At 44.2% G+C, this 27,331-nt stretch overlaps 2 protein-coding genes and 1 long non-coding RNA gene across 3 annotated transcripts in view; 1 reads left to right on the top strand and 2 right to left on the bottom strand.

The window, feature by feature from the left end:
- ZNF614 (zinc finger protein 614) overlaps positions 1 to 5,367 on the bottom strand; it is a 13,996-nt gene extending 8,629 nt beyond the window's left edge. The window contains 2 exon segments of the mRNA XM_086688380.1: positions 2,275 to 2,487; positions 5,140 to 5,367. Coding sequence (XP_086544506.1) covers positions 2,275 to 2,289 — 15 coding nt within the window. The 5' untranslated portion in view covers positions 2,290 to 2,487; positions 5,140 to 5,367.
- On the top strand, positions 5,228 to 15,183 carry LOC147573790 (uncharacterized). Its single transcript, XR_015244450.1, has 2 exons — positions 5,228 to 5,664; positions 15,019 to 15,183. It is a non-coding gene; the product is annotated as an uncharacterized LOC147573790 (long non-coding RNA).
- Positions 10,994 to 27,331, bottom strand: LOC112851184 (uncharacterized). Its single transcript, XM_025914729.2, has 5 exons — positions 27,114 to 27,331; positions 25,513 to 25,703; positions 21,910 to 22,036; positions 20,442 to 20,537; positions 10,994 to 14,903 (listed from the first exon to the last, which is right to left on the bottom strand). Exons 2-5 carry the CDS (start codon positions 25,525 to 25,527, stop codon positions 13,186 to 13,188), a joined length of 1,956 nt encoding a protein of 651 aa, XP_025770514.1. The 5' UTR covers positions 25,528 to 25,703; positions 27,114 to 27,331; the 3' UTR covers positions 10,994 to 13,185.

Here is a 27,331-nt window from a genome sequence, read left to right as displayed (position 1 = left end):
TTCTAGAAAAATATTTGCAACATATAAAAGGATCAATATACCACAAGACAAATAATATAAATCAGTAAGATAAAAAAGTTAACTTTTATTTTTTTTAATTTTTTTAATGTTTACTTATTTTTGAGAGAGAGAGAGACACAGAGTGTGACTGGGGCAGGGGCAGAGAGAGAGGGAGACACAGAATCTGAAGCAGGCTCTAGGCTCTGAGCTGTCCACACAGAGCCCAACATGGGGCTCGAACCTACAAATGGTGAGATCATGACCTGAGCTGAAGTCTGACGCTTAACCAACTGAGAGACCCAGGCGCCCCTAATTTTTAAAATGAGCAAAGAAGAAATAATCCAAAAAAGCAACAAAGAGACATGTATCTGACCCTCACAACTGATGAGGAAAATGCAAAATGAAATAAGGCAAGAGAATATTAGATCATACAAACTGAAAAATATACAATTTGATAACATAACAACAAGTGTTGGCAAGCTGTGGGGCACTGAATGCTATTACATACGGCTTTTCTATCAACCAGGCACTGTTCTAAATGCTTTGTCTAGATTAACTCACCCTTCCTCCCTCCCTTCCTTCCTTCCTATCTACCTTTCTTTCTTTCTTTCTTTCTTTCTTTCTTTCTTTCTTTCTTTCTTTCTTTCTTTCTCTTTCTTTTCTTTCTATCTATCTATCTATCTATCTATCTATCTATCTATCTATCTTTGAGAGAGACCAAGCACATGCTCGTGCTCATGCTCACGGGAGAGGGGCAAAGGGAGAGGGAGAAAGAGAATACTGAGCAAGCTCCACACCCAGCATGAGCCTGACGAGGGGCTCCGTATCACAACTGTGAGATCATGACCTGAGCCTAAACCAAGAGTCAGATGCTTGGGGGGCCTGGGTGGCTCAGTCAGTTAAGCAACTGACTCTTGATTTCGGCTCAGGTCATGATTTCACAGTTCAGTTCGTCACTGACAGTGCAGAGCCTGCTTGGGATTCTCTCTCTCTCTGCCCCCTCCCCGGCTCATGCATGAGAGCTATCTCTCAAAATAAAAAGACTTAAAAAAAAAGAAATCAGATGCTTAACCAACTGAGCCCCTAGATTAACTCATTTTGTTTATTTATTTATCTACTTACTTACTTACTTATTTTTATAATGTATTTATTTTTGAGAGAGACAGAGCACAAGTGGGGAAGGGGCAGAGAGAGAGGGAGACACAGAATCCAAAGCAGGCTCCAGGCTCTGAGCTGTTAGCAGAGCTTGACACGGGCTCAAACCCACAAACTGCGAGATCATGACCTAAGTCAAAGTCAGACACTTAACCAATGGAGCCACCCTGGTGTCCCTTATTTATTTATTTTTAGTGTTTATTTATTTTTGAGAGAGAGACAGAGTGTGGGCAGGGGAGGGGCAGAGAGAGAGGAAGACATAGAATCCAAAACAGGCTCCAGGCTCTGAGCTGTCAGCACAGAGCCCAAGGCGGGGCTCGAACCCACGAACCATGAGATCATGACCTGAGCCGAAGTTGGACGCTTAACTGACTGAGCCACCCAAGTGCCCCAATACAAACCCTTAATAGGGAAAAACACTTTCCACTTACTACTGCCAAATCTCTACTCAAACTCCACTTCAATTACCTATTTATGGAGGACCATTTGAAAGTCATGCAACCTTTCCACTTTCGTAGGCCATTTCAGTGGTTTTATTCCTGAATAAAATCAGACTGCTATGAAGTTGGGTCCCTGGGTCACCAGACTATGGTGCTTTGAAGAACTGTATCCTCTGAGCTCTGCTTGGCATATGGCATATTCCCAGAGGAGGCCCTCAGTAAGAGACAGCTATAGAAAATCTGCTTTTCCACTTACCAGAAGGCTGTGGGTGAGGATATACCCCAATGATCCCCTCCCAAGACATCCACTGACGAAATTTCCTAAGACCTAAGTGACATAAACTATTGAATCCCCCAAGAGACTGGTCTGCCTGCCCCACAGAGTCAGTGGACATCACATAGCTTTTCATGTTCGTCTGGTTGTGATGTCTGTTAGAGATACAAGAGGCAAAGTGACAGCTAATGTAACCCACAGTGTTCCGATGTCATCCTTCAGGATGACGCCTGTGAGTGATATATTCCTGATCTCACTTTGCCCTGCTTTTGAATTTAGGGTCTAAGTTAATTTCTCCCTAGAACCCAAGTATCCCAATTTATACTTCTTTTAGTTGAATTGATTTTTTCCAGGTCACACAAATATGTCAGAAAACACAGGAAAGATGTAGCAAAAGAAAATTACCTGGGCCTTGATCATTTTCTTCTGTGCTCAGGAAGCAGTAACATGGATTCTATGACTTTGGTGTCTCCTGCATCTGCCACGAAGTTCTTAGAGTCAGAAATCTTGGTGTCCCCTTGAAGTTCTCCCCAGAAGCAATGATAGCCAAGTCCAAGAACTTCCTCTTTCTTCCCTCATTCCTTCACTTGACCTCTCTTGCTCCTGGTGACCCAGGACCTGTGGGGTAAAGAGCAAACGGACTTTGCCTACACATTCGCCCTGGGCCCAGGTGTTGTTACTGCTGCTATGCACTTACCTTAAAGGACCCCAATATTTCCAACTGTTCCTTCATTTGGTGCCCCCGAGGCTTTCACACCCTAAGGCAATAAAGCAGGGGAGTTCTAAATGTGTGAAAGGTATGCCTTTCCTCTGTGGAGCGCAAGTGGCATGGCTATTAAAGGGGAGTTGGGAAAGCAAAAGCAGAAGAGCACGATGCCTCAGAAGCAGGTGGATTATCAGGCACATCCATTCAGGACATATGGAAGGTTCCAAAGATCTGGACAATGTGCATTTAAAAAGCAAATGTGTTGGGGCGCCTGGGTGGCGCAGTCGGTTAAGCGTCCGACTTCAGCCAGGTCACGATCTCGCGGTCCGTGAGTTCGAGCCCCGCGTCAGGCTCTGGGCTGATGGCTCGGAGCCTGGAGCCTGTTTCCGATTCTGTGTCTCCCTCTCTCTCTGCCCCTCCCCCGTTCATGCTCTGTCTCTCTCTGTCCCCAAAATAAATAAACGTTGAAAAAAATAAATAAATAAATAAAAAATAAAAAGCAAATGTGGCCAGGGGCGCCTGGGTGGCTCAGTCAGTTAAGCATCCAACTTTGGCTCAGGTTATGACCTCACAGTTTGTGGGTTCAAGCCCCTCATGGGACTCTGCACTGACAGCTCAGAGCCTGGAGCCTGCTTCAGAATGTGTGTCCTTCTCTCTCTGACTCTCTCCTGCTCCCACTCTCTCTCAAAAATTAAAAAAAAAAAAAAAAAAAAAAAAAAAGTTTTTTTTTAATAAGCATTAAAAATAATTTAAAAAAACCCCAGCACATCCTGTATAAGTCCATTTATATAAAACTTAAAAATATATAAACTAGCCTATAGTAATGAAAACTAGATGAGTGGTGGCTTGGGGAGAGAAGTTTGAGAGGGGTAGATTAAAAAGGAGCATAAAGAAAATTTGGTGCTGAGGGGTGTGTTTATGATCTTCATGGTGGTGATACTTTCATGAGTATATATGTCAAAATACCAATCAATATGATTTTTTAAGTTTATTTATTTATCTTGAGAGAGAGACAGACAGACAGAAAGGGGCAGAGAGAGAGGGAAAGAGAGAGAATCCCAGACGCCACTCTCAGTACGGAGCCCCACGTGGGGATCGAATGCACAAACCATGAGATCATGACCTGAGCCAAAATCAAGAATAAGTCGCTTAACTGACTGACCACTCAGGTGTCCCCCAATCAATATGACGTAAATATCTGTGGCTTACTGTAAGTCAATTTTGCCTCAATAAATCACTTGGGAAAAAGGGGAAAAACCTGGTGAGAATTATAATATAGACCAAAATGTAATGCCAATCAAAAAAGGTGGCAACAGAAGACTATACATACTTTATGATTCTGTTTATAAGAAATGTCTAGAAATTGCAAACTAATAGACCCAAGAAGATGATCAGTGGTTGTGCATGGCTGGGGGTAGGAGTGAAGGAGTGGATAGAAGACCAAGAAAACTTTTCAGAGTGATGAAAATGCTTTAAAACGGGATTGTGGTCGGGGCGCCTGGGTGGCTCAGTCGGTTAAGCGTCCGACTTCAGCTCAGGTCACGATTACGCGGTCCGTGAGTTCGAGCCCCGCGCCGGGCTCTGGGCTGACCGCTCGGAGCCTGGAGCCTGTTTCAGATTCTGTCTCCCTCTCTCTGCCCCTCCCCCACTCATGCGCGCTCCCTCCCTCAAAGATAAATAAAGCTTTAAAAAATCTAAAATCTCCAAAAGTATAGTAAACTTAAATTTCTTAAATGTTTATTTTTGAGAGAGAAAGCGCAAGCAGGGGAGAGGCAGAGAGAGAGGGAGACCCAGAATCCTAAGCAGGCTCCAGGCTCTAAGCTGTCAACACAGAGCCCGACGCAAGGCTCGAACCCACGAACGATGAGATCACGACCTGAACCGAAGTCCTACGCTTGACGCAATGAGCCACCCAGGCACCCCCTTAAAGGCAAGAACAAGAACTACATCTTTAACAGTAAATGTATCACTAGCTCACCCCGAACACACTGAATTTTGCGGAGACAGTGAGAAGAGTGGTGATGTGGGGAGGCAAAGTTTTTTCTTAGGTCCGTGAAGACCTTGAAGGAGTGAACTGGGTTTCGATTAACTGGGGAAATGCAGGTTTCAGGTCTGTTTACGGCATTCAGGGTTTGAGCCTGAACCTTCCGATTCTCCGAGGACCCTGGTCCTCCTCAAACACTGACAGCGCCCACCGGGAGTCTCTGAGAGTGAGTCGTCTATTAAACGCCATACTGAACCAACCCAGGCTTCTCTAACACGGAGCCCCACATTAACTCGCGAACCTGGACGAGACACGCGTTCACGGAAAAAAACCTTCCACCCCACTTCTCACGCACCGGGTCCCGTAAGCAGCGTGATCCACGTGGACCTCGAACCCTAACACAGTCGGCCTCTCGGTGGACGATTTCCTTAGACTCTTAATCACCGATTCCCAAAGGCCCCATCACTACCCCGGATTCCTCAGTGACTGAACCCAAATAAAATCCCAACGGCGGTCCTTCACACGCGCTCCCGTTTCACGGACGCCACAGGCGGCGAGCCAAGCCTAGAACCCGACTCACCTGAACCAGTACCTCTCCAAACGCCGCGGGTAGAGACGAAAGGCCGCCCACGTCCGAAGCTACTTCCTGGTCGGAAGCCCTTCTTCGCAGTACCCAGGGACTCGGATACACAGGAACCAGCGAATCCCGCGAGGACCTGAGGGCCCTGAGGGATTTCGGGGCTCCGACGGCGGGCTCCGCTCTATGATGTCAGCGGCCACGCCCACCCCGGCGTTTCTAACGGGAGGGGCCAGAGCGGCTCTGCGAGGAGGCCAAAATCATTACTGGCCACCTCAGTGTTTTCACCTCCTCCGTGCGAGGGATGACCAACAAAGCGGTACTAACCAGGGGAGACTTCAGAGACCGGTGTTTACCTAAGGCCACCAGGCACATTTATCCGTCAGGGGAAGAAAGATGGCAGCGCCCTTGTGCACGGCCGAGCGCCGACGTCAGACTGGAGCACCATGGGCGCGGCCATCTTAGAGAAAGGCAGGTGTCCGTACGGCTGAGATGGGCTCATGCCCCGACAGACGGCGGGGGGAAAAGGTTTGTAGAACCTGAGACGTCTTGGAGAAGCGGCGGTCACAGAGTTGACAAAAGCAGTGGTCACTTGACATCTTGGGTGTGGGGAGAGGGCGGTTGTGTTTAAGGAAGACTGCCATTGAAGGGACGAAGCCAATAGGGCGGAGCTTCCTAATAGATGCTAATGTCCCCCCCCCCCCCCACCAGGGAGTAGATACATAGCTACCTCTAGCGGGAAGGGATGAAGTGAAGGTGCAAATGAGTATGTTTCCTTCCAAAGATAGATGAAGGTGACCGTGGGGCATTGCAGAATATGAAATTACGAGATGATACTTTGCACATTTCCCAAATAAAAAAAAAGAGCACACTTTAAAATTTTATTACTATTTAGGCGTGGGAGGTTTAATCTTAGAAGATGTTAAGTAGCTACTCCCTTTATTTTCTTTTAAAGTTTTTTAAAATTTATTTTTGAGACAGGGGGAGACAGAGCATGAACAGGGGAGGGTCAGAGAGAGGGAGACACAGAATCTGAAACAGGCTCCAGGTTGTCAGCACAGAGCCCGACGCGGGGCTCGAACTCACGGACCGCGAAATCATGACCTGAGTTGAAGTCGTCCGTTTAACGGACTGAGCCACCCAGGCGCCCCTAGCTACTCCCTTTTTAGAAGGCAACTTGAATCAATTAAAAAATTTCTCTTTGACCTAGAAATTCTAATTGCAACAGTTTACTCGGTAAAAATGTTTCTTAATATTAACCACATTGGCTTTTGTAATTTAGAAGAAAAAAACTAAATGTACAATAATACACGAATACTTTGGTAAATTGTGGAATATCCACTCAGAGAAACAGTATATAGAAATTGAAAAGAATATATTGTAGGGGCCTCTGGGTGGCTCAGTCGGCTAAGCCTCCGGCTCTTGATTTTAGCTCAGGTCCTGATCTGAGGGTTCATGAGATGGGTTCATAAGACTGAGCCCTGCATCAGACTCTGCATTAACCATGCGGAGCCTGCTTGGGATTCTCTCTCTCTCTCTCTCTCTGCCCCTCCTCTGCTTGTTCTCTCTCTCAAAATAAATAAGCTTAAAAAAGAGAGAAAATAATATACTGCAACTGTCAGTTTAAATAAAGAAATATAACTTTTCTCAAGAAGAAAAAAACACGTCTGCGGATAGTATAAATATTATGACCCCCGTTATGGGAACAAATCATAAATATTTGTCATTGGCTAAATATTAAAAAAAATTTTTTTTTACATTTATTTATTTTTGAGACAGAGAGAGACAGAGCATTAACAGGGGAGGGGCGGGGCGGGGCGGGGGGGGACACAGAATGGGAAGCAGGCTCCAGGCTCTGAGCCATCAGCCCAGAGCCTGACGCGGGGCTCGAACTCACGGACCGCGAGATCGTGACCTGAGCTGAAGTCGGACACTTAACCGACTGAGCCACCCAGGCGCCCCAGTCATTGGCTAAATACTTAGTTTGGATTACTTCAGGGTTTATACTTATGGGTAGTGAATGTCAGAAGCTTTCATATTCTTGCAGGCCTGGCTGGCTCAGCCCGTGGAGCGTGCCATTCACTCTTGATCTCTGGGTTGTGAGTGTGAGCCCCACGTTGGGTGTAGAAATGACTTAAAAAAAATAAAATCTTGGAAAAAAAATAAAAGGTTCATTCTTGAGTCACTGAAGAGGTATCATTTTTTTAAAAAGTTTTCACATTCCCAATTTTTGCAGTTTTCCATTAACATCTTTGTATCATGATTCTGTTACTTTAATATTATAAAAAGATGTCAATCTTAGAAAGAAAAGTTTTAGAATATTTAATGATGTAGATGTTCATAACATAGTAAATATAATAAAAGCCTCATTTTTCCTTCATGAAAGACATACTTACATATTTTGAAAATTCGGGAGAAGATACTGTTAACAATGCTAGACTCTCAGGTATAGTTATGGGTGATTTAAGATTTCTTCATTTGCTTATATATGTTTTCTAGTTTCTATATGTTTAGAACTTATTGTTGGCATAATTTCTTAATAGTATTATATTCCCCTCAAGGATTAAATGGGCAGCCCCATTCACCTGGGATGTCAAGCTCTGAAAGTGAGTTCAGCATCTGGTCCAGAGAGCTCAGGGCAGCCTGGGTAGCCTAGTCTTGGACCCTGCCTGATCAGTTTCCTTGCCATGGCAGGATGTGTAGATTCACAGAAGGATAAGAAGTAAAAGGGTTCTAAGCGCTTGCTTGCTAGAGCATTCATGTCTGTCTGTCTGTTTGTTTGTTTGTTTTTACTGTAGAGTGCCCAGAATCCATCCTGTTACAGAGTGGAGATGGTGACAGAAACACTAATCCAGGATTTAGGGAAGAGATATTAAAATTTAAGAAGAGTTCACAAAGATCATTTTATAAATGCAGGGTCCCGGACCCCAATACTAGAGGTCCTGGTTTAGGAGGTCTGGAGTGTGACTCAAGGATTTGTATCTTTTTCAAGCTTTTCAGAGAATCCTGAGGCAGGAAGCCCAGAGAAAACACTTAGAAACTGATCTGGAGTGTTCCTGGCTTACAAATATGCTGGCTGGTTGCCCTCCCGTACACTTAGGTCTTGGTTCAAATTACATCTGCTCAGAACAGCCTTCCTTGAAAACCCTTATTAAAATAGTTCCTCCATTACAACTTATGTACTAAGCTTAATATTTCTTCATAGCACTTAGCAGAACTGACATTCTATTATGTATTTATTTTACTCAGTCGCATTTACGATATGATATGTACCACAAAGGCCATGACTTTGCCTGTTTTGTTCATTTTGTTCATTGATGTGTCCCCAGCGACTACAATGGTGCCTGGCACAGTGTAAATGCTCAAAAAATATATTTTTAGGGGCGCCTAGGTGACTCAGTCAGTTAAGCGTCTGACTCTTGATTTAGGCTCAGGTCATGATCTCACAGTTCATGAGTTCAAGCCCCACGTTGGGGTCTGCACTGAGAGCGTGGAGCTTCCTTGGGATTCTCTCTATCCCTCCCTCTCTGTCCTCTCCCCAACTCATGCATATGTACCCACACTCTCTCTCTCTCAAAATGAATAAACATTAAAAAAATTTTTTATGTTTGTTTTTTTATTTTTGAGAGAGAGAGAGAGACAGAGCATGAGTGGGGGAAGAGCAGAGAGAGAGAGACACACACAGAATCCGAAGCAGGCTCCAGGCTCTGAGCTGTCAGCACAGAGACCGACGCGGGGCTCGAACCCATGAACTGTGCGATCATGACCTGAGCTGAAGTCGGACGCTTAACTGACAGAGCCACCCAGGCGCCCCCCAAAATTTTTTTTAATAAATGAATTACTCAACACTAAGTTGGTAATGAATTTTACCATAACACTGCATGGCAAACGTCTTTTTTTCCCCACAAGTAGGATTTGTAAATTGGATTGCATATCCTTATTATATCAAGAGAAATAACTGACCAAAAAAGAGAGAACCAGAAAAAAGAGAGAACAAGAGCCCTTTTGCTACGAAAACTAACAATTTGTTGCCAGCAGATCTGCTCAAGAATTACTAAAGGAAGTTTTAACAAAAAGGAAATGACAGAAGGAAACACGAAACATCAGGAATGAAGAAAAGGGAACATATGGCCAACTAATTTTTGACAAAAGCAGGAAAGAATATCCAATGGAATAAAGCAGTCTCTTCAGCAAGCGGTGCTGGGAAAATTGGACAGCGACATGCAGAAGAATGAACCTGGACCACTTTCTTACACCATACAAAAAAAAAAACTCAAAATGGATGAAAGACCTGAATGTAAGATAGGAAGCCATCAAGATCCTAGAGGAGAAAGCAGGCAAAAACCTCTTTGCCCTTGGCCACAGCAACTTCATACTCAACATATCTCCAGAGGCAAGAGAAACAAAAGCAAAAATGAACTATTGGGACCTCATCAAAATAAAAAGCTTCTGCACAGCAAAGGAAACAATCAGCAAAACGAAAAGGCAACCAACAGAAGGGAGAAGATATTTGCAAACAACATATCAGATAAAGGGTTAGTATCTAAAATCTATAAAGAACTTACCAACTCAACACCTAAAAATAAATAATCCAGTGAAGAAATGGGCAAAAGATATGAATAGACACTTCTCCAAAGAGGACATCCAGATAGCCAACCGACACATGAAAAAATGCTCAACATCACTCATCATCAGGGAAATACAGATCAAAACCACAATGAGATACCACCTCTCACACCAGTCAGAATGGCTCACATTAACAACTCAGGCAACGACAGATGTTGGAAGGACGTGGAGGAAGAGGATCTCTTTTGCATTGTTGGTGGGAATGCAAACTGGTGAAGCCACTCTGGAAAACAGGAAGGAGGTTCCTCAAAAAGTTAAAAATAGAACCACCCTACGACCCAGCAATTGTACTACTAGGTATTTATCCAAGGGATACAGATGTGCTGTTTTGAAGGAGCACATGCACCCCCATGTTTATAGCAGCACTATCAACAATAGCCAAAGTATGGAAAGAGCCCAAATGTTCATCGATGGATGAATGGGTAAAGAAGATGTGGTATATATATACAATGGAGTATTACTCAGCAATCAAAAAGAATGAAATCTTGCCATTTGCAACTACGTGGATGGAACTGGAGAGTACTATGCTAAGCAAAATTAGTCAGAGAAAGACAAATATATGAGTTCATTCTTATGAGGAATTTAAGAGACAAAACAGATGAACATAAGGGAAGGGAAGTAAAAATAATATAAAAACAGGGAGAGGGACAAAACGTAAGACTCTCAAATACAGAGAACAAACAGAGGGTTGCTGGAGGGGTTGTGGGAGGGGGGGTGGGCTAAATGGGTAAAGGGGCATTAAAGAATCTACTCCTGAAATCACTGTCGCACCATATGCTAAACAACTTGGATGTATGTTAAACAATAAATAAATTAAAAAATAAAATAAAAATAAACATATCAAAGTAAAAAAAGGAAAAGGTGAATATATCATCAGACATGATAGGCTTTGAGTTTTTAAAATTATGTTCGATGGTTGAAAACAAAAGTAACAACTTTCCCTGATAATGGTTCTCAGCATATGTAGAAGTGCTAAGTAAGCATCACGTGCCGTTGGGAAAGCTAAGACCACCACTATGTGCTACATACACACACTGGGTGGGATGTCTAGGATCCGATATGACCGTGCCAAATGCTAGAAAAGACACAACTGGAGCATCCGTACACTGCTGGTAGGAATGTAAATTAGTGTGGCTACTCAGGAAGAGTCTGGCTGTTTCTTATAAGGTTAAACACAAATTTAACATGGGTACTTATCCCAGAGAAATGAAAACTTACATTCACACGAAACTGGATTCATAGCATCTTTATTCATAACAGTGAAACACTAGAAACAACCCAAAGTCCATCAACGCTGAACAGATAACCATGGTACATTCATCACAAAAGAACACTACTCATAACAAAAAGCAAAACTATTTATATGCCCAACAAAGTGGATGGAACTTAAGGGCAATTTGCTGCGTAAAATAAAGCCTGTCTTCAAAGGCTACACTGTATCATCCCATTTCAACAGCATCCTTGAAATGACAAAATCAGAGTGATGGAGTACTGGTCAGCAGTCACCATGGGTCAGGGTTGTGGGGAGAGTGTGACTATAAGGGGCAGAACAAGGATGTTTCTTTGTGTTGGCACAATTCTGCTTCCTGCTTGTGGTGTGGTGGGATTTACAGAAATCTATACATGTGATAAAGTTTCTTAGAACTCTCCACTAAAAAACAAAACAAAACCTCACACAAATTAGTGCATGCAAAAACTAGTGAAAACCAAAAAAGGTCTATAGTTAACAGCATTGTACCAATGTTATTTTATTGGTTTTGATTATGTATTACAGTTATGTAAGATCACGTCACTGAAGAAGCTGAGTACAGGTACTCAGGAACTTTGCATACTTTACACTTTCTTGTGAGTCTAAAATTATTTCAAAAAAATTTAGAAAAATCATATATAAGGTTATTTTTGTAAACTACTTAATGCTAACTTATAAACTTAGATAAATACATCCAAATGTTAAATTACATTTATAAATATATTCCTTTTTCTTTTGCCCAAAAGAGATGAATTTAGAGCCTCAGAAATGCAAGAATCAGATGACACACGTTGGGCGCAGAACACTCCTGCCTTGTGTACAACATTAACATTTAATCAGCGGTGAGAACACCCTGCTTTAAAATTATGGAATCACTGAGAATGTGATTCAAGGTACCCTGCCCCGAAATGGACATCAGGTGTATTAAGTTTAGATTTGTGACAGAAAACTCAGGTATGCATCATTTTCACGAGGCTTCTTTTCTTCAGAATTTCTGATGTTTTGCTAGTTCCAACACATTTAGTGTGTTCATGAGTTTTATTTCTGCATGACTTCACGAGAAAGGATGAGGCAGAATGTATCACTAAAATCCTACCATATTCACTGCCATTTTCCTTCAGCATGACTTTCAGACAACTATTGAGGTTTTACTTCTAGGCAACGACTTTCCCACGATCGTCATGTCGCTACTGTGTGTAAGTTCACTGGTGATCTGTTATGATCACTGATTAGACAGGATCTTTATTCCCATGAGGCTTTCCTGCTCTCTCCAGTCACACGATTCATCTTACTGTATGCTTTTCAGATATATAATTACCTAAAAATGTTTCCTCAAGACGTCTCTACATTGAATGTGTCAGAGGTTTTGTCTACCTGTTTTGACTTATGGTGTGAGGTAACTGATCACTGAAGGCACTAGCACATTCTCTGCATCCATTAGATGTCACTCCTATCCAAATCCCCTACCTTCCCAAGGGTGAAAATTTAGCAACAGGCTAATTAATCTACACTGACTTTTTCAGGTATGCTGGGAGCACACTGGTGTTTAATGAGTTCACTGAACTATCACTGTTTGTCTCCTGCCTGAGTTCACTTGTATGTAATTTCAGATTCCCTGCAAAGGATTATGTACTTTGACTTACACATTTTTTGTGTGTATTCTTTTAGTGTCTATTTTTGAGAGAGAATGCAAGTGAGCCAGGGGCAGAGAGGGAGGGAGGGAGACAGAGGATCCGAAGCAGGCTCTGTGTTGAGAGCACAGAGCCTGATGCACTGAGAGCACACAGCCTGATGTGGGGCTCACACTCACAAACCGTGAGATCATGACCTGAGCCAAAGTTGGACGCTTAACCAACTGAGCCGCCCAGGTGCCCCCATTTCTTGTGTGTATTAACGAGGCTTGACAAATGAGAGAGATGTAATCCTCACTTATTGAACCCATCGAGGCTTTCTCTTCTATGAATTCTTTGATGTCCAATGGTGCTGACTTGGTGTTGGAAGACTTTTTCACACTCACCACATACATAGTTTGTCTCCTGCATAAATTCCCTGGGAGGTAATGAATAGGATTTTCCACAGTCGGTACAAATCAAGGAAGTCAATCCTGTGTGAAATCTCCAATGTGACACAAGGCGTATTTTCCTCCTCAAGGTGTGACCGCGTTCATTGTGTCATTAGGGTTTGTTTCCATTATGAGTTCTCTGATGTACAATCAGATTTCTCTTTGAGGAGAAGCCTTTTCCACATTCACCGCATATAAAAGGTTTCTCTCCTGTATGAGTTCGCTGATGAACGATTAGACGGCTTTTCACAGTGAAGCCTTTCCCACATTCATTGCATGCATAAGGTTTCTCTCCAGTATGAATTTGCTGATGTAAAATCAGCTCGGTTTCCACAGCGAAGGCTTTACCACATTCGCTGCAGACGTAGGATTTCTCTCCTGTATGGATTTGTTGATGTACGAGGAGATAGCGTTTCATGGTGAAGCCTTTCCCACATTCACTGCACGTAAAGGGTTTCTCTCCAGTATGAGTTCGCTGGTGTACCACGAGATTGCTCTTAAAGGCAAAGCCTTTTCCACATTTATTGCATATATAGGGTTTCTCTCCAGTGTGAGTTCGCTGATGTAACATCAGTCCACTATTCACAATGAAACCTTTCCCACATTCACTGCATCTGTAAGGTTTCTCTCCGGTATGTGTTCGCTGATGTACGACCAGCCGACTCTTCAGGGGGAAGCCTTTCCCACATTCACTGCAGACGTAGGGTTTCTCTCCAGTATGAGTTCGCTGGTGTATGATGAGCAAGCTCTTCACAGTGAAGCCTTTTCCGCATTCACTGCATACGTAGGACTTCTCTACCGTATGATTTCTCTGATGTACAATGAGATTACTCTTCCTGGGAAAGCCTTTTCCACATTCGTTGCATACATAGGGTTTCTCTCCGGTGTGAGTTCGCTGATGTTCAGTCAGTCGACTCTTCATGGTGAAACCTTTCCCACATTCATTGCATAGATAGGGTTTCTCTCCTGTGTGATTTCGCTGATGTATGAGGACATAGTGCTTCGTGGTGAAGCCTTTCCCACATTCACTGCAGACGTAGGGTTTCTCTCCTGTGTGAGTTCGCTGGTGTATGATGAGCATGCTCTTCCCAGTGAAGCCTTTCCCACATTCACTGCATACATAGCATTTCTCTCCAGTATGATTTCGCTGATGCACAATGAGATTACGCTTCCCTGGGAAACCTTTGCCACATTCGCTGCAAACATAGGGTTTCTCTCCGGTGTGAGTTCGCTGGTGTTCAATTAGACGGCTCTTCATGGTGAAGATTTTTCCACAATCATTGCATATAAAGGATTTCTCTCTTTTATGAATTCTCTGATGTTCGTTGAGCCTGGACTTTCTGGAGAAAACTTTTGCACAAATATTGCATCCATAAGGTTTCTCTCCTGTATGAACTCTGTGATGATCTGTCAGCTGAGACTTCTTAACGAAGGCTTTTCCACACTCACCACACACATGGGCTTTCTCTATTTCATGAGTTCTCTGATGCTTAGTGACTTGGGACTTATTGCTGACGGGTCTTGTACTTACAGGGAATTTAACCGCAGAATGAAAATCTTCACGCTTATCATGCAGAAATGATTTCTCACTTCCATTGACTTTTGTAGAGTTCCTAATTTCATAGATCTTGCTCTGGTTGGCTAAACTTAAATTTGATTTCAAAGTTTTTATATAGAACTCAAACATATGATTTTGCCTGAAAGGAAAATGACTTTTGCTTTGAGGGACGATATTTCCGAATGCATTGTGTTCGGGGTACAGTTCCATACCTTTCAGCATTCTTTCATCTTCCCAGTGACCCTGCAGGTGATTATCAACTTTGCCAGTTTCTAGAAAAGAAGAGAACAATGAATCCTTTCATAATCTTGTTTTGAATAAAACTTTATTTATTTTTTATTTTTTAGAGAGAAAGAGAGAATAAAACTTTATTTTTTATTTTTTTAGAGAGAGTGACGGAGAGAGAGATCATCTCAAGCAGATTCCAGACTTGGAGCCCGATGTGGGGCTCAATCCCAAGATTCTGGGGATCACGACCTGAGCCAAAATCAAGAGTCGGACACTCAACTGACTGAGCCACCCAGGTGCCCCCAAATAAAACTTTAAGAAATTCTTTGGTGTTTCTTAAAAACGGCATTTTAGTGACAACAGTATAATACAGAATGCCATATATAAATGTTCCTTATCTCTTATACATTGATAAAAACATAATTATACAGACAAATGAAAAGAAAAAAGCAGTAAGTGTACCAATAAGGTGACACCGTTGACAACATATGTACATTTGGCTGCTTTCTAACTAGGAACTTGCAGAGATACTAAAACACAAGTCATTTTGGGTAGCAAATGACAAGGTCGGAGGGATACCATTCCACAGAACTTGGAAAGACATCAGGTCACAGGGGTAGAAGAGACTACTATCCAGAACGATGAGGGTTGTGTTTATTCACTCCAAGCTGTTTACTGAATGGCTCCTGTGTACAGGCACTTATGCTGGTGTTTGGAACATTTAAAATATGCCTCACTTTCACTGATCTTAAGCCTAGTTGGGGAAAACCAAATGAAGAAAAAAAAAGAAAGGAGTTGGATACTGTTAAATGTGATTAAAGGACATACTTTAATCTGTACTGTACTGTTTAAGAAACAGGACATACTTGCATAAGGAAAAGACAGTTAAATGATGAATTCAGCAGACAGTGGTTAGGAATCAGGGTGACCCTGCTAACCTTATGGCTTGAGCCACTGGGTAGGTAGAAACATGTCAAATGGAGATGAGGAATATTACTGAGATCCAGAAAGTGTTGGAAAAAGTCTGTGTTGCAAACATCGAGAGGATTATTAGGAATGTAGTATAGGGGCATCTGGGTGGCTCAGCTGTTTGAGCGTCCAACTCTTGGTTTTGGCTCAGGTCATGATCCCATGGTTCGTGGGATGGGGAGCCCTGCATCAGGTTCTGTGCTGCTTGGGGTTGTTTCTCTCCCTCTCTGCCCCTCCCCCCACACACGGTCTTTCTGTCTCTCTCTCTCAAAATAAATAAACTTAAAAAAATGTAGTATAGACATCAAGATCTGGTTGGGGGTATAAATAGAGATAGCAGTGTGGAAATAATACATACCTGTTATTCAAAAGAGGACCGGGTGAAACATTGGGAGGACACAGAGAATGAAAGATAATGAAGGTTTTAGATAGTCCAACATTTAGTTTGTGGATTCTTTAAGTTCACTGAGAGAAACCAAATTCTGACTAGAGAGATCAGGGAAATATGCATACTAAGGTGTATATAGAAAAAATGCATTTGTTACCTAGCAAATAAGAAAGTAAGGCCTTCAGAATTTAACATGAGCTGAAAGATACTCTTGCATTATAATCCTGTTCCTAAATTTGCCTTTCTATAGACCACCATCCAACTAACTTCCCAAACATCAATCAGATTTAGTGGACCACAGTCCAACCTTGGTCCACCTGGCTCATATAGGCCACACGTGATTGGCAGGAAATCTTTGTACAAAAAATACAAAACCAAGCACAGCCCTCCACCACGCTACCTCGATTACTCACCTATCAAACCCAGTCATCCTGGCAATAAACGTGTACATCATCATGAATACTCCCATTCATCCATGTCCCCGCTGCTTCTCCTACAGACACCTTTTAATGCTGGCTTTCATCCAGCCAATTCCAGACCACTCTGAATAGTCAACCCCATGGCCTTGCCCATTTCCTATTTCATGCCTTCATTCCTAATTCATGGCAGCATCTTCTTAATTCAAAATGTACGTGTACCTTATACATATCATGCTGTCATTCCATTCTGATCGGACGGCCATGAGCTCTATTTCTTCTTTATTTCTAAATTAATCCCTTTATTGTTCGTGTTTAGAGTTACCTTCAGTGAAGATTTAACCTCACCCAAAGAGAAGTATGGCCTTGCCCTTGGCTCCAGGGAAGTGATCTCTAGGCCCTTGGAATGTCCTACTTGACAGGAGTGTCTTTGTTTGCCTGGGGTCTTTGACCACTGGACATTCTAACAATGTGATTTACGATGGAGGCTTTGGGTCATGCCATATCAGTTCCAACCTTCAGACCCTCAGAGGAACTGGAGACTATAGGAATTAGCCTTATTTCTGGAGGGGCTAGAAACTAAAGTTCAGCCACGTGGGTAATGTGGGATTGAGCCCCAGTAAAAACACCCAAAGGATCAAGTGAGGTCCCCTGGTTGGCAATACTCTGTTATTGTCACACACCATGGCTGGGAGGAGGAAATGCTGACCATGAGTCTGGAAGCACCATGTTCAGACACTTCCTGGACTCCATGTGACCCGAGAATTCCACTCCTTGATGTATACCCAAGAAAAATTAATGTTCATAGAATAATTCATAAAAGCCCCAAAAGTGGAAGAACCCAATGTCCATCAATGGATGAATAAGTAAATAAAATGTGGTATATTCATACAGTGGGAGTATTATTTGGCAATAAAAAGGAATGAAGTGCTGATACATGTTAAAGCACAGGAGAACTTCAGAAACATTAGGCTAAATGCAAGAAGCCAGACACAAAAGACCAAATATTTTATGATTATATGAAATATCCAGAACAGGCAAATCTGTAGATATCGAAAGGAGAGCAGGGGTTGCCTGGGGCTGGCGGCCTGGGAGGAAATGTTTCCTTTTCTTCTTTATCTTATTTTTTAAAAGATTTTACTTAAAAAAATTTTTTTTAATGTTTATTTATGAGAGAGACAGAGTGTGAGCATGGGAGGGACAGAGACAGAGGGAGACACAGAATGTGAAGCAGGCTCCAGGCTCCCAGCTGTCAGCACAGAGCCCAACGCGGGGCTTGAACTCATGAACCGTGAGATCATGATCTGAGCTGAAGTCAGAAGCTTAGCAGCCTGAGCCATCTAGGCACCCTTTTAATGTTTGTTTATTTTTGAGAGAGAGAGAGAGAGAGAGAGAGAGAGAGAGTGTGTGTGTGTGTGTGTGTGTGTGAGAATGGGGGAGGGGCAGAGAGAGAGGGAGACACAGGATCTGAAGCAGGCTCCAGGCTCTGAGCTGTCAGCACAGAGACTGATGCAGGACTTGAACTCATGAACCATGAGATCATGACCTGAGCCAAAGTCAGCCACTTAATTGACTGAGCCACCCAGGCACTCCAAATTTTACTTTTTAAAAAAAAAAAAAATTTTTTTTTTGAGAGGGAGAGAGAGACAGAGAGAGAATACGAGTCAGGGAAGGGCAGAGAGGGAGAGAGAGAATCCCAAGCAGGCTCCGTGCTGTCAGCACAGAGCTCATTGCAGGGCTCGATCTCACAAACCATGAGACCATGATCTGAGCTGAAATCAAGAGCTAGACGCTTAACCAACTGAGCCCCCCCAGGTGCCCCAAAGATTTTACTTTTAAGTAATCTCTATAACCCTGAGATCAAGAGTTGCATACTCTCGTAACTGAGCCAGTAGCCAGGTGCCCTAGAAATGTTTCTTTTTAAAGTGATAAAAATATTTCAGGGGCGCCTGGGTGGCGCAGTCGGTTAAGCGTCCGACTTCAGCCAGGTCACGATCTCGCGGTCCGTGAGTTCGAGCCCCGCATCAGGCTCTGGGCTGATGGCTCAGAGCCTGGAGCCTGTTTCCAATTCTGTGTCTCCCTCTCTCTCTGCCCCTCCCCCGTTCATGCTCTGGCTCTCTCTGTCCCAAAAATAAATAAACGTTGAAAAAAAAAAAAAAATTAAAAAAAAAAAAAATATTTCAAAATATTTCAAAAAAGGAGTCCTAGAAATGTTTCCCTTTTTTTTAACTTTCCTTTTTTAAATTTATTATGAGAGAGAGATAGACAGCAAGTGGGAGAGGGGCAGACAGAGGGAGACAGAATCCCAAGCAGGCTCCATGCGGGGCTTGAACTTAATGAACCGTGAGATCATGACCTGAGCCAAAATCAAGAGTCAGACACTTAACCGAATGAGCCACCCAGGTGCCCCAGAAATGTTTCTTTTTAAAGTGATTAAAATCTTTCAGAATCGGGGATGGTTACATAACTGTGTTAATGTGATACAAAGCACTCAATTGTATGCGTTAAGTTGGCAAATTGTAGGCTATGTGAATTATCTTAAAACTGCTTATAGGGGCGCCTGGGTGGCGCAGTCGGTTAAGCGTCCGACTTCAGCCAGGTCACGGTCTCGCGGTTCGTGAGTTCGAGCCCCGTGTCAGGCTCTGGGCTGATGGCTCGGAGCCTGGAGCCTGTTTCCGATTCTGTGTCTCCCTCTCTCTCTGCCCCTCCCCCGTTCATGCTCTGTCTCTCTCTGTCCCAAAAATAAATAAAAAATGTTGAAAAAAAAATTAAAAAAAAAACTGCTTATAAAAAAAGAATATGAAAAACAAATGATTTAGAGAAATTAGTACAACAGGAAGACCTACGATGAACCAAAGGAAAATCAGAAATATCAACCACAGGAAGGAAGCCACAGAAGCAAACACAGCTGATTTAGGCTAGACCTGATGATGTAAAACCATCTTTTCCAGTGAAACAGTCAACAGAAACTTTTCTAGTGACACAGTCAACAGAAATAGCAGAGATCTTTAAGACAAGAATGCCACAGTTAACAGCGTCGGCAGGGTAAGGTGTGCAGTACTAAGACAGAATAATGTTAAAATGGGATCAAGAGGGATTTTTTGTGTGGAGGGCAGAGCATTCCTATTCCTCATGCAGGGACTCGGAAATCATAGGCAGGTAAAATACCTAGAACTGAATTCACACTAGACAACAAGTAGGGAGGTATCGATTTGGAGTCACATCCAGACATCAGAAAGAGCTTAATCCATAACCCAGAAGAGAAATCTCAAGTATTAGGAATACAGCAGAGAAAATGGAAAGGATCTGAAGACCTTCAAGGTGGGGGAAGAGCTAGGAAGCGGACCAGGGAAGAGACCAGGTTACTGTGGAGACACAACATACAGGGTGGAGTTGGCTGTTGGGAGGGAAATCAGCATTTCCAGAGGGGCCGGAACGTGCAACCGTCGGAAACAGTGTGAAGTCACACATTTCTCTTTGGACTCAGCCCCCGGGAGGGTAATTTCACAGCCAGGGTGGGAGGAACAGGGACACCCACTCTGATGGGGCACAAAGAAGGGGGTCAGCTACAGAATCCATGGAAGAACCCTAGGCAAAAGCAACACAAATTAAGGTGTAAAATGAAAAAAAGCAAGGATCAGATATCATATCAGAAGAGGAAAAAAAGAGTTCTACTTCCTTCTAAAGACCTGGAGGAAAAGCTCTCCCATGGCAGGGAGATGCATGGAGTCCTCAAGCACCCGGCCCGCCTCCTCTCCCCGGCTGGAGGGGGACTTCCTCAGTGACCCAGCTAGCTGGCTCCCACTCACCTGGACTGGTTCCACTGCGGACTTCCTCTTCTATCGCCCACGGTTCTTCCCCTCGTTCCAGCTTGGCGAGCACGTCTGGTTTGCTGGCTTGATGCCCTGCCCGTGGGAGAGACAGGACACTTGGAGATGGGCTGGGGTGTGTCGGGATGGGAGGACGCTACACGTGAGGGGCTGACAGTTTTCGCATCTGCACGGCAGGGGTTCTTCTCTCGGGAGAGGGCACTCGTGATGCTGTGATATTATAATATATATTTAGTCTTTGTACAGGCTCCCAGCACAGAGCTCGTAAGGCCCTTGTAATTTCCTGAGTGGCAGCTGTGATAGGAACATCTGTTCCAGGATTTGTTCTAAGTCCCAGTTCCTGACACAGGAACTTCTAAGGCCCTTGGAGTCTCCAGAGTGAAGGGTGTCTTTTGTGAACTAATGACTGGTCACAGGGGCACCGATCTAGCTTTAGCCTGGGGGCTGGCTGCCAGAAACACCCACGAGTGATTAGGAGGTTGGGACCTTCAGCTCCAACCCCCTCCCCCGGCCACTGAAGACTGAGTTAATCACCAGTGGCTAATGATCTCAGTGGTTATGTCTACATAATGAAATCTCCATAAAAAGTCCCAAAAAACCAGGCTGGGAGAGCTTCCAGGCTGATGAACACACTGGGGTGCTAGGAGGGTGGCTTACCTGGACAGGTCATAGAAGGTCCACACCCCTCCCCCCATACTTTCCCTTCTACCTTTCTTCCTTTGGGCTGCTCCTGAGTTTTATCCTTTATAATAAAATGGTAATCTTCTTTTTTAATGTTCATTTATTTATTTTTAGAGAGAGAGCACAAGCAGGGGAGGGGCAGAGAGAGAAAATCCCAAGCAGGCTCTGCGCTGTCAGCACAGAGCCCAATGTAGGGCTCAACCTCACGAACCGCGAGACCATGACCCGAGCCGAAACCAAGAGTCAGACACCTGACCGACTGAGCCACCCAGGTGCCCCCATAAAATGTAATCCTAAGTAAAGTGCTTTCCTCAGCTCTGCGACCTGTTCTGGCAAATTAGCAGACCAGAAGCGGGGTTGCAGGAATGCCTAATTTATAGCTAGACTGAAGCGTGGGTAGAGTGGGTACCCAATACTTGCAACTGGCCTCCAAAGTGAGGGCGGTCCTGCAGTACTAAACCCTTAAACCTGTGGAGTCTGACGCCAACTCTGGGTAGTGTCAGAACTGAAATGGATTGCAGGACACCTAGCTGCTACCTGAAGAGCTGGAGGCCTGGTTGTCGGTGCGGAAAACCCCCACGCGCTTGGCATCATTTGTGTTGCTAATAAAAACAGCTCATAATACTAGACCCTTTTAGCATGTGCCAGAGGTGGTCCTGGGTATCAGCCATTCAGAACAGTGCAGGGACCCTGAAGTGTAAGCAGCTGAGAAAGGAAAGGCCACCGACCGGGCACCTTCTGAGGGACACAGGGAAACTGTCCTCACCCACTGACACCAGGTTCCTGTAGTTCTCCAGCATCACATCTCGATACAGGTCCTTCTGGGCTGGGGCCAGGAGCCGCCACTCCTCCCGGGAGAAGTCCACGGCCACGTCCTCCAGTGTCAGTGATTCCTGTAATAACAAAGCCCTGTTTAATATGAAAGGTTCGCTTTTATTGGTTCATGAGGAATATAAAGGAAGCTGCCCTGCTAATAGTAACTATGACGCTGAGACCAGTTCTGAAGTATAGGTGGTGTTTTTGTGTGTTTTTTAAGCCCTTCTCTGACACCAGCTGGATGGCCTACAACTGAACTCAATTCTGACACTACCTACCTGGAGACAGCGTCACATTTCACAGGTTAAGGGGTCAGTCCCACAAGACTGCCCCTGCCCCCGCTTCAGACACCAATCCAAGTCCGTGTTGTCACCCGTGCTCTAACAAACTACAGAGTGGAGGTTCCAGTGACTCCCCCTCCTTGGGTTTGATTAATTTGCTTAAGCGGCTCAGAGAACTCAGTGTACTTAACCGCGTACTAGTTTATTATATATGATAAAGGATACAGATTTCATCCAGATGAAAGAGACGAACAGGGCGAGGTCCGAGGGGAGGGGCACGTCACCCCCTCAGCACCCACGTCCACTAAGCTTGGAGCTCTCCAAACCACACACCTTTGGGATTTTATGGAGGCTCCATCACAGGCATGGGGGGTCATGAACTCCATTTCCAGCCCCTCTCTCCTCTCTGGATAATGGGGATACTGCTGAAAATTCCACACTTCTGATAATGGCTTGGCCTTTCTGCAGACCAGCCCCCATGCAGGAGCCCACCCAGAGTCACACCATTAGAACAAGAGCTGCTCTGGGGCGCCCGGGTGGCTCAGTCGGTTAAGCATCCGACTTCGGCTCAGGTCACGATCTCACACTTCGTGAGTTCGAGCCCCGCGTCAGGCTCTGTGCTGACAGCTTGGAGCCTGGAGCCTGCTTCCGATTCTGTGTCTCCCTCTCTCTCTGCCCCTTCCCTGTTCATGCTCTGTCTCTCTCGGCCTCAAAAATAAATAAACATTAAAAAAATTTTTTCCTTTCTTTTTTTTTAAATTTTTTTTTTCAACGTTTATTTATTTTTGGGACAGAGAGAGACAGAGCATGAACGGGGGAGGGGCAGAGAGAGAGGGAGACGCAGAATCGGAAACAGGCTCCAGGCTCTGAGCCATCAGCCCAGAGCCGAACGCGGGGCTCGAACTCACGGACCGCGAGATCGTGACCTGGCTGAAGTCGGACGCTTAACCGACTGCGCCACCCAGGCGCCCCCCAAAAAAATTTTTAAATAAAAAGTTTATTAAGAACAAGAGCTGCTCCTATCACCCAGGACATTCCAAGGGATTTAGGAACTCTGTCACAGATGAGATCGAAGACCAAATATTGGACCGAAAGATGCCTCTAGTGCTCTTTTCACTTAAGGAATTACGAGGATATTAGGGGGCGCCTGGGTGGCTCACTAGTCAGTTAAGCGGCTGACTTCGGCCTGATCTCACGGTTCGTGGGTTCGAGCCCCAGATTGCAATTATGCAATTTGATAATGTGCTATTATTAAGCATTGGCGAAGATTTTAGGCATAGACGATCCACATATCACTTAGAAGGTACCCGCTAAATGCTTTACACAGTTTTACTCATTGAGTATGACTACAGACCAATGGAATTTTGTATAGTGAATATTCATCAATCCATTGCAGTCATTATTTCTTTAGATGCCTGGATTAAGAACAGATTATGCTCTTTGGAGTATGGTTCCACCGACACACAAGATGTCATGACAGGTGTGTTTACATACGCAGATGTACATAAATCCAGTTACATTTGTAAGTGGGCCACGTGCACAGATGCACACACAGGTCCAGGGACAGCAGGAGCACACCACACATCTGTTAAAGCGGTATGAAGGAATGAGGAAAGAGGACATGAAGAGAGAATGTACTTTTTTGCTTTTAAGTTTTATTTATTTACTTTGAGAGACAGCATGAACAGGGGAGGGGCAGAGAGAGGGAGAGAGAGAATCCCAAGCAGGCTCCATGCCATCAGTGCGGAGCCTGACATGGGGCTTGAACTCACAAACTGTGAGATCACGACCTGAGCCGAGATCAAGAATCAGATGCTTAACCGAATGAGCCACCCAGGTGCCCCGATTTTTTTTTTTCTTTAAAAGGTACTCGTGAGCAATTTGTATAGTTACAGGAAACAAAAGCACTAAAAAGAAAAGTAGGTAAAAACTGGATCTAAAAACGGGAAAGGGGGGCGCCTGGGTGGCTCAGTCGGTTAAGCGGCCGACTTCAGCTCAGGTCACGATCTCGCGCTCCGTGAGTTCGAGCCCCGCGTCAGGCTCTGTGCTGACAGCTCAGAGCCTGGAGCCTGTTTCAGATTCTGTGTCTCCCTCTCTCTGATCCTCCCCCGTTCATGCTCTGTCTCTCTCTGTCTCAAAAATAAAGGTTAAAAAAATTTTTTTTTAAACAGGAAAGGATTCTTCATTTTCTGAGATAACATAAAGTTGTAAAGCAAACATCCTAGAACCCAGTAATTCAAGCCCTTACTAGACAAAATTTTGTGCAACTATCTAAGGCCAAATCTGTACTTGAATGCCAGTACAGGCATCTGTTCCTGGAGCCTTACTTTGGTCCCTTGAAAAAGCCGTGTTCACTGAATTTGCTTGGTATATGCCCCAGGAGTCTCTGTGGAACTCTATAATAAACAGCAAGAGGGAGTCAGCTGCTGCCTTCATTAGAAGGTTAGTGTTCTAGGGCGCCTCAGTGGCTCAGTTGGTTAAGTGTCCGACTCATGATCTCTGCTCAGGTCGTAAATTCACAGTTTGTGAGTTCGAGCCCCATACACTGCACTGATGGCACACAGCCTGTTTGAGATTCTCTCTCTGCCCCTCCCACGCTCGTAGTCTCTCTCTCTCTCTCAAAATAGATAAACTTAAAAAAAAAAAAAAGGTGACTGCTGAAAACACTGTCTACCCCATCACCTCTAAGAAGAATATAAAATTTTTCCTGAGTCCTCAGTGCCATGAAATATTGACATCCCCTGAGGAACCTTTCTGCTTTCTCCGCTCAGTCACTGCATATCATGTAACTTAGCATGATTCTCTTGTCATTGTCACACATATTAGATGCAGCGTGTCAGCTGATGTAACCCAGAGGGTCCTTTAGTTACATATTATGTTCCAATGCTGGTCATTTACCAGGAATCACATTAACACTATATTCTTGATTCTACTTTGCCATGATGTTGGAGGTAGAGTCAAAGTTTATTTCTCTCTAGATACTGAACGGATTTTAAAAAAAAATAAAGCTATTTATTTTGAGACACAAGGAGAGAACGTGAGCAGGGGAGAAGCAGAGAGAGAGGGAGAAAAGGAGAATCCCACACAGGCTCTGCACTGTCAATGCGGAGCCCGATGCAGGGCTTGAACTCACCAGCTGTGAGATCGTGACCTGAGCTGAAATCAAGAGTCAGACGCTTAACCAACTGAGCCACTCAGGCTCTATATTTTCACAAGCCTCTATAAATTCACCAGGGAATAAAGAAGAGAATTTTAAAAAAGACAAAAATCACCTGGGCATTGATCATTTTCTTCTGTTTTGAGAAATGGCCAACAACTGGGATATTCTGTCTTTGTCTCTTCCAGATATGCCCCAAATTTCTAGTTAGCAATCTAGTAGCCAGTCAAAAGTGCTCCAGAAATGACACTGTCTAGGTCGTGGAACCTCGTCTTTCTTCATTCATTTCTTGTCTCTTGTCAGGACCTGCAGGCCGAAGAGCAAAATTACTTTCAGTGTTACATTCTCTCTTACTGTGTACTCACCTTGACACATGGTCCCCAGTATTTGTGTCTATTTGGTTCCCCAGGAATCATGACTTAGGCATAAGACCCTGAAGTAGCAGGTAATGGGAAGTGGCAAAGGAGAATTGGAACAGAACTCTGCCTCAGTGGCAAGTAATTTTCAGATCAATTTTAGAAATGAGGCCATATGGACAGCGAGGAACAGTGAATTTTTCCTTTAAACTATGTTGTTCTCCTATCTCTTTATTTACCCTATGTACATACACTTCAATATGCAGAACAATGAGCACACCAAAAAGAGAGAGAGAGAGAGAGAGAGAGAGAGAGAGAGAGAGAGAATATGAGCTATAGAATCAAAGTTTTAAAAACACCTCAACAAGTTAAAAATTAAAAGACAACTCAAAGGTATAAATACTGAGCAGCGCCTGGGTGGCTCAGTCCGTTAAGTGTCCGACGTGGGCTCAGGTCATGATCTCTCAGTTCATGGGCTCGAGCCCCACATTGGGCTCTGTGCTAACAGCTTGGAGCCTGGAGCCTGCTTCGGATTCTGTGTCTCCCTCTTTCTCTGCTCCCTCCCCTCTCACACTCTCACACTCTGTCTCTCTCTCTAAAAAACCAAACATTTAAAATTTTTTTAAATAAATACTGGGAAAATAGCAGACTTTATATAATGTATAACCTGAAAGGAAATATCCAAGACAACACACAGTAAAATTACAGAAGGATAAACACAGAATCTTAAATAAAAGGCTAATTAATTTTAAATCTGCTGAATCGTTTCTCTCTCCCAAAACTTTCATTTCTGCGGATTCAAAGGGACGGGATGATGTGGAGAGCCAAAAGAGATTAGAAAATTATATGGAGGAGGGACTTGGACCTGAAGCTTTTAAGGAATGTTAACATTCAACACGTCTGTTCCAGGAGCCGATCTGAGCCCAACGCACGAACCAGCCGGGGCCCCTGAGCCTCCAAACCTGCTGTCACACGATCCTGCACAAAAGACAGGCCACGACCCCACCGAATCAATACCAAAACTGGATCAGCTACACTGACCTCCCTTAATGGTTCCTCAAACACTGAGCTCCAAATTATTGCAGAACCAGAGCCAAACGCCGCCTTCTGTGACAAACACCACCCCACCAGCTGTCAATCACCTACAGGCTGAGTGACCTGCGAAGACCCTAAACCCTGACCTCAGGACTCTCGGTAGTTGATCTGTTGAGATCTTTAATCACTGACCAGCACAGCCCCCCCAGGATTGACCCCAAAGACATCTCGATTACAGACATTCAATACAGACTCCTCCGTGCTCACCTCCAAAAACACACCCGCCCTACGCTACCTTCACCGACTTAGGGGAGCAACAACTTACCTAGAGGCCGACAGGCCGCCCCTCTCCCCGCCTTTTCTACAAATAGACCCACACAAGGACTTGAGTCTCTCCTGAACCTGCAGCGACCTCTTCAGGGCCTAACTTACTTCCCTAAACTTCCTTCGCTCTAGTTCCCTCGCCCGGCCTCCTCTCCCGGGAACACCTGACGAGGGTCAGCGGCGTTTCTGGCGCGTTTCTATGGAGAACGGAATACGGGT

This window comes from Puma concolor, chromosome E2 (genome assembly GCF_028749965.1).
Source record: "Puma concolor isolate L17-30 chromosome E2, mPumCon1.1.hap2, whole genome shotgun sequence".
Classification (NCBI taxonomy): Eukaryota; Metazoa; Chordata; class Mammalia; order Carnivora; family Felidae; genus Puma; species Puma concolor.
The sequence above is the reverse complement of the archived record's forward strand: the minus strand, read 5'-3'. Positions and strand labels throughout refer to the sequence as shown.

Excerpts from the sequence above, each read along its gene's own strand:
- LOC112851184 (XM_025914729.2), bottom strand. Across the intron at positions 20,538-21,909 it reads CAGGAACCTGGTGTCAGTGG|GGCATCAAGCCAGCAAACCA; the intron begins GTGAGGACAGTT and ends TCCCACGGGCAG. Across the intron at positions 14,904-20,441 it reads CCGCAGTGGAACCAGTCCAG|AAACTGGCAAAGTTGATAAT; the intron begins GTGAGTGGGAGC and ends CTTCTTTTCTAG.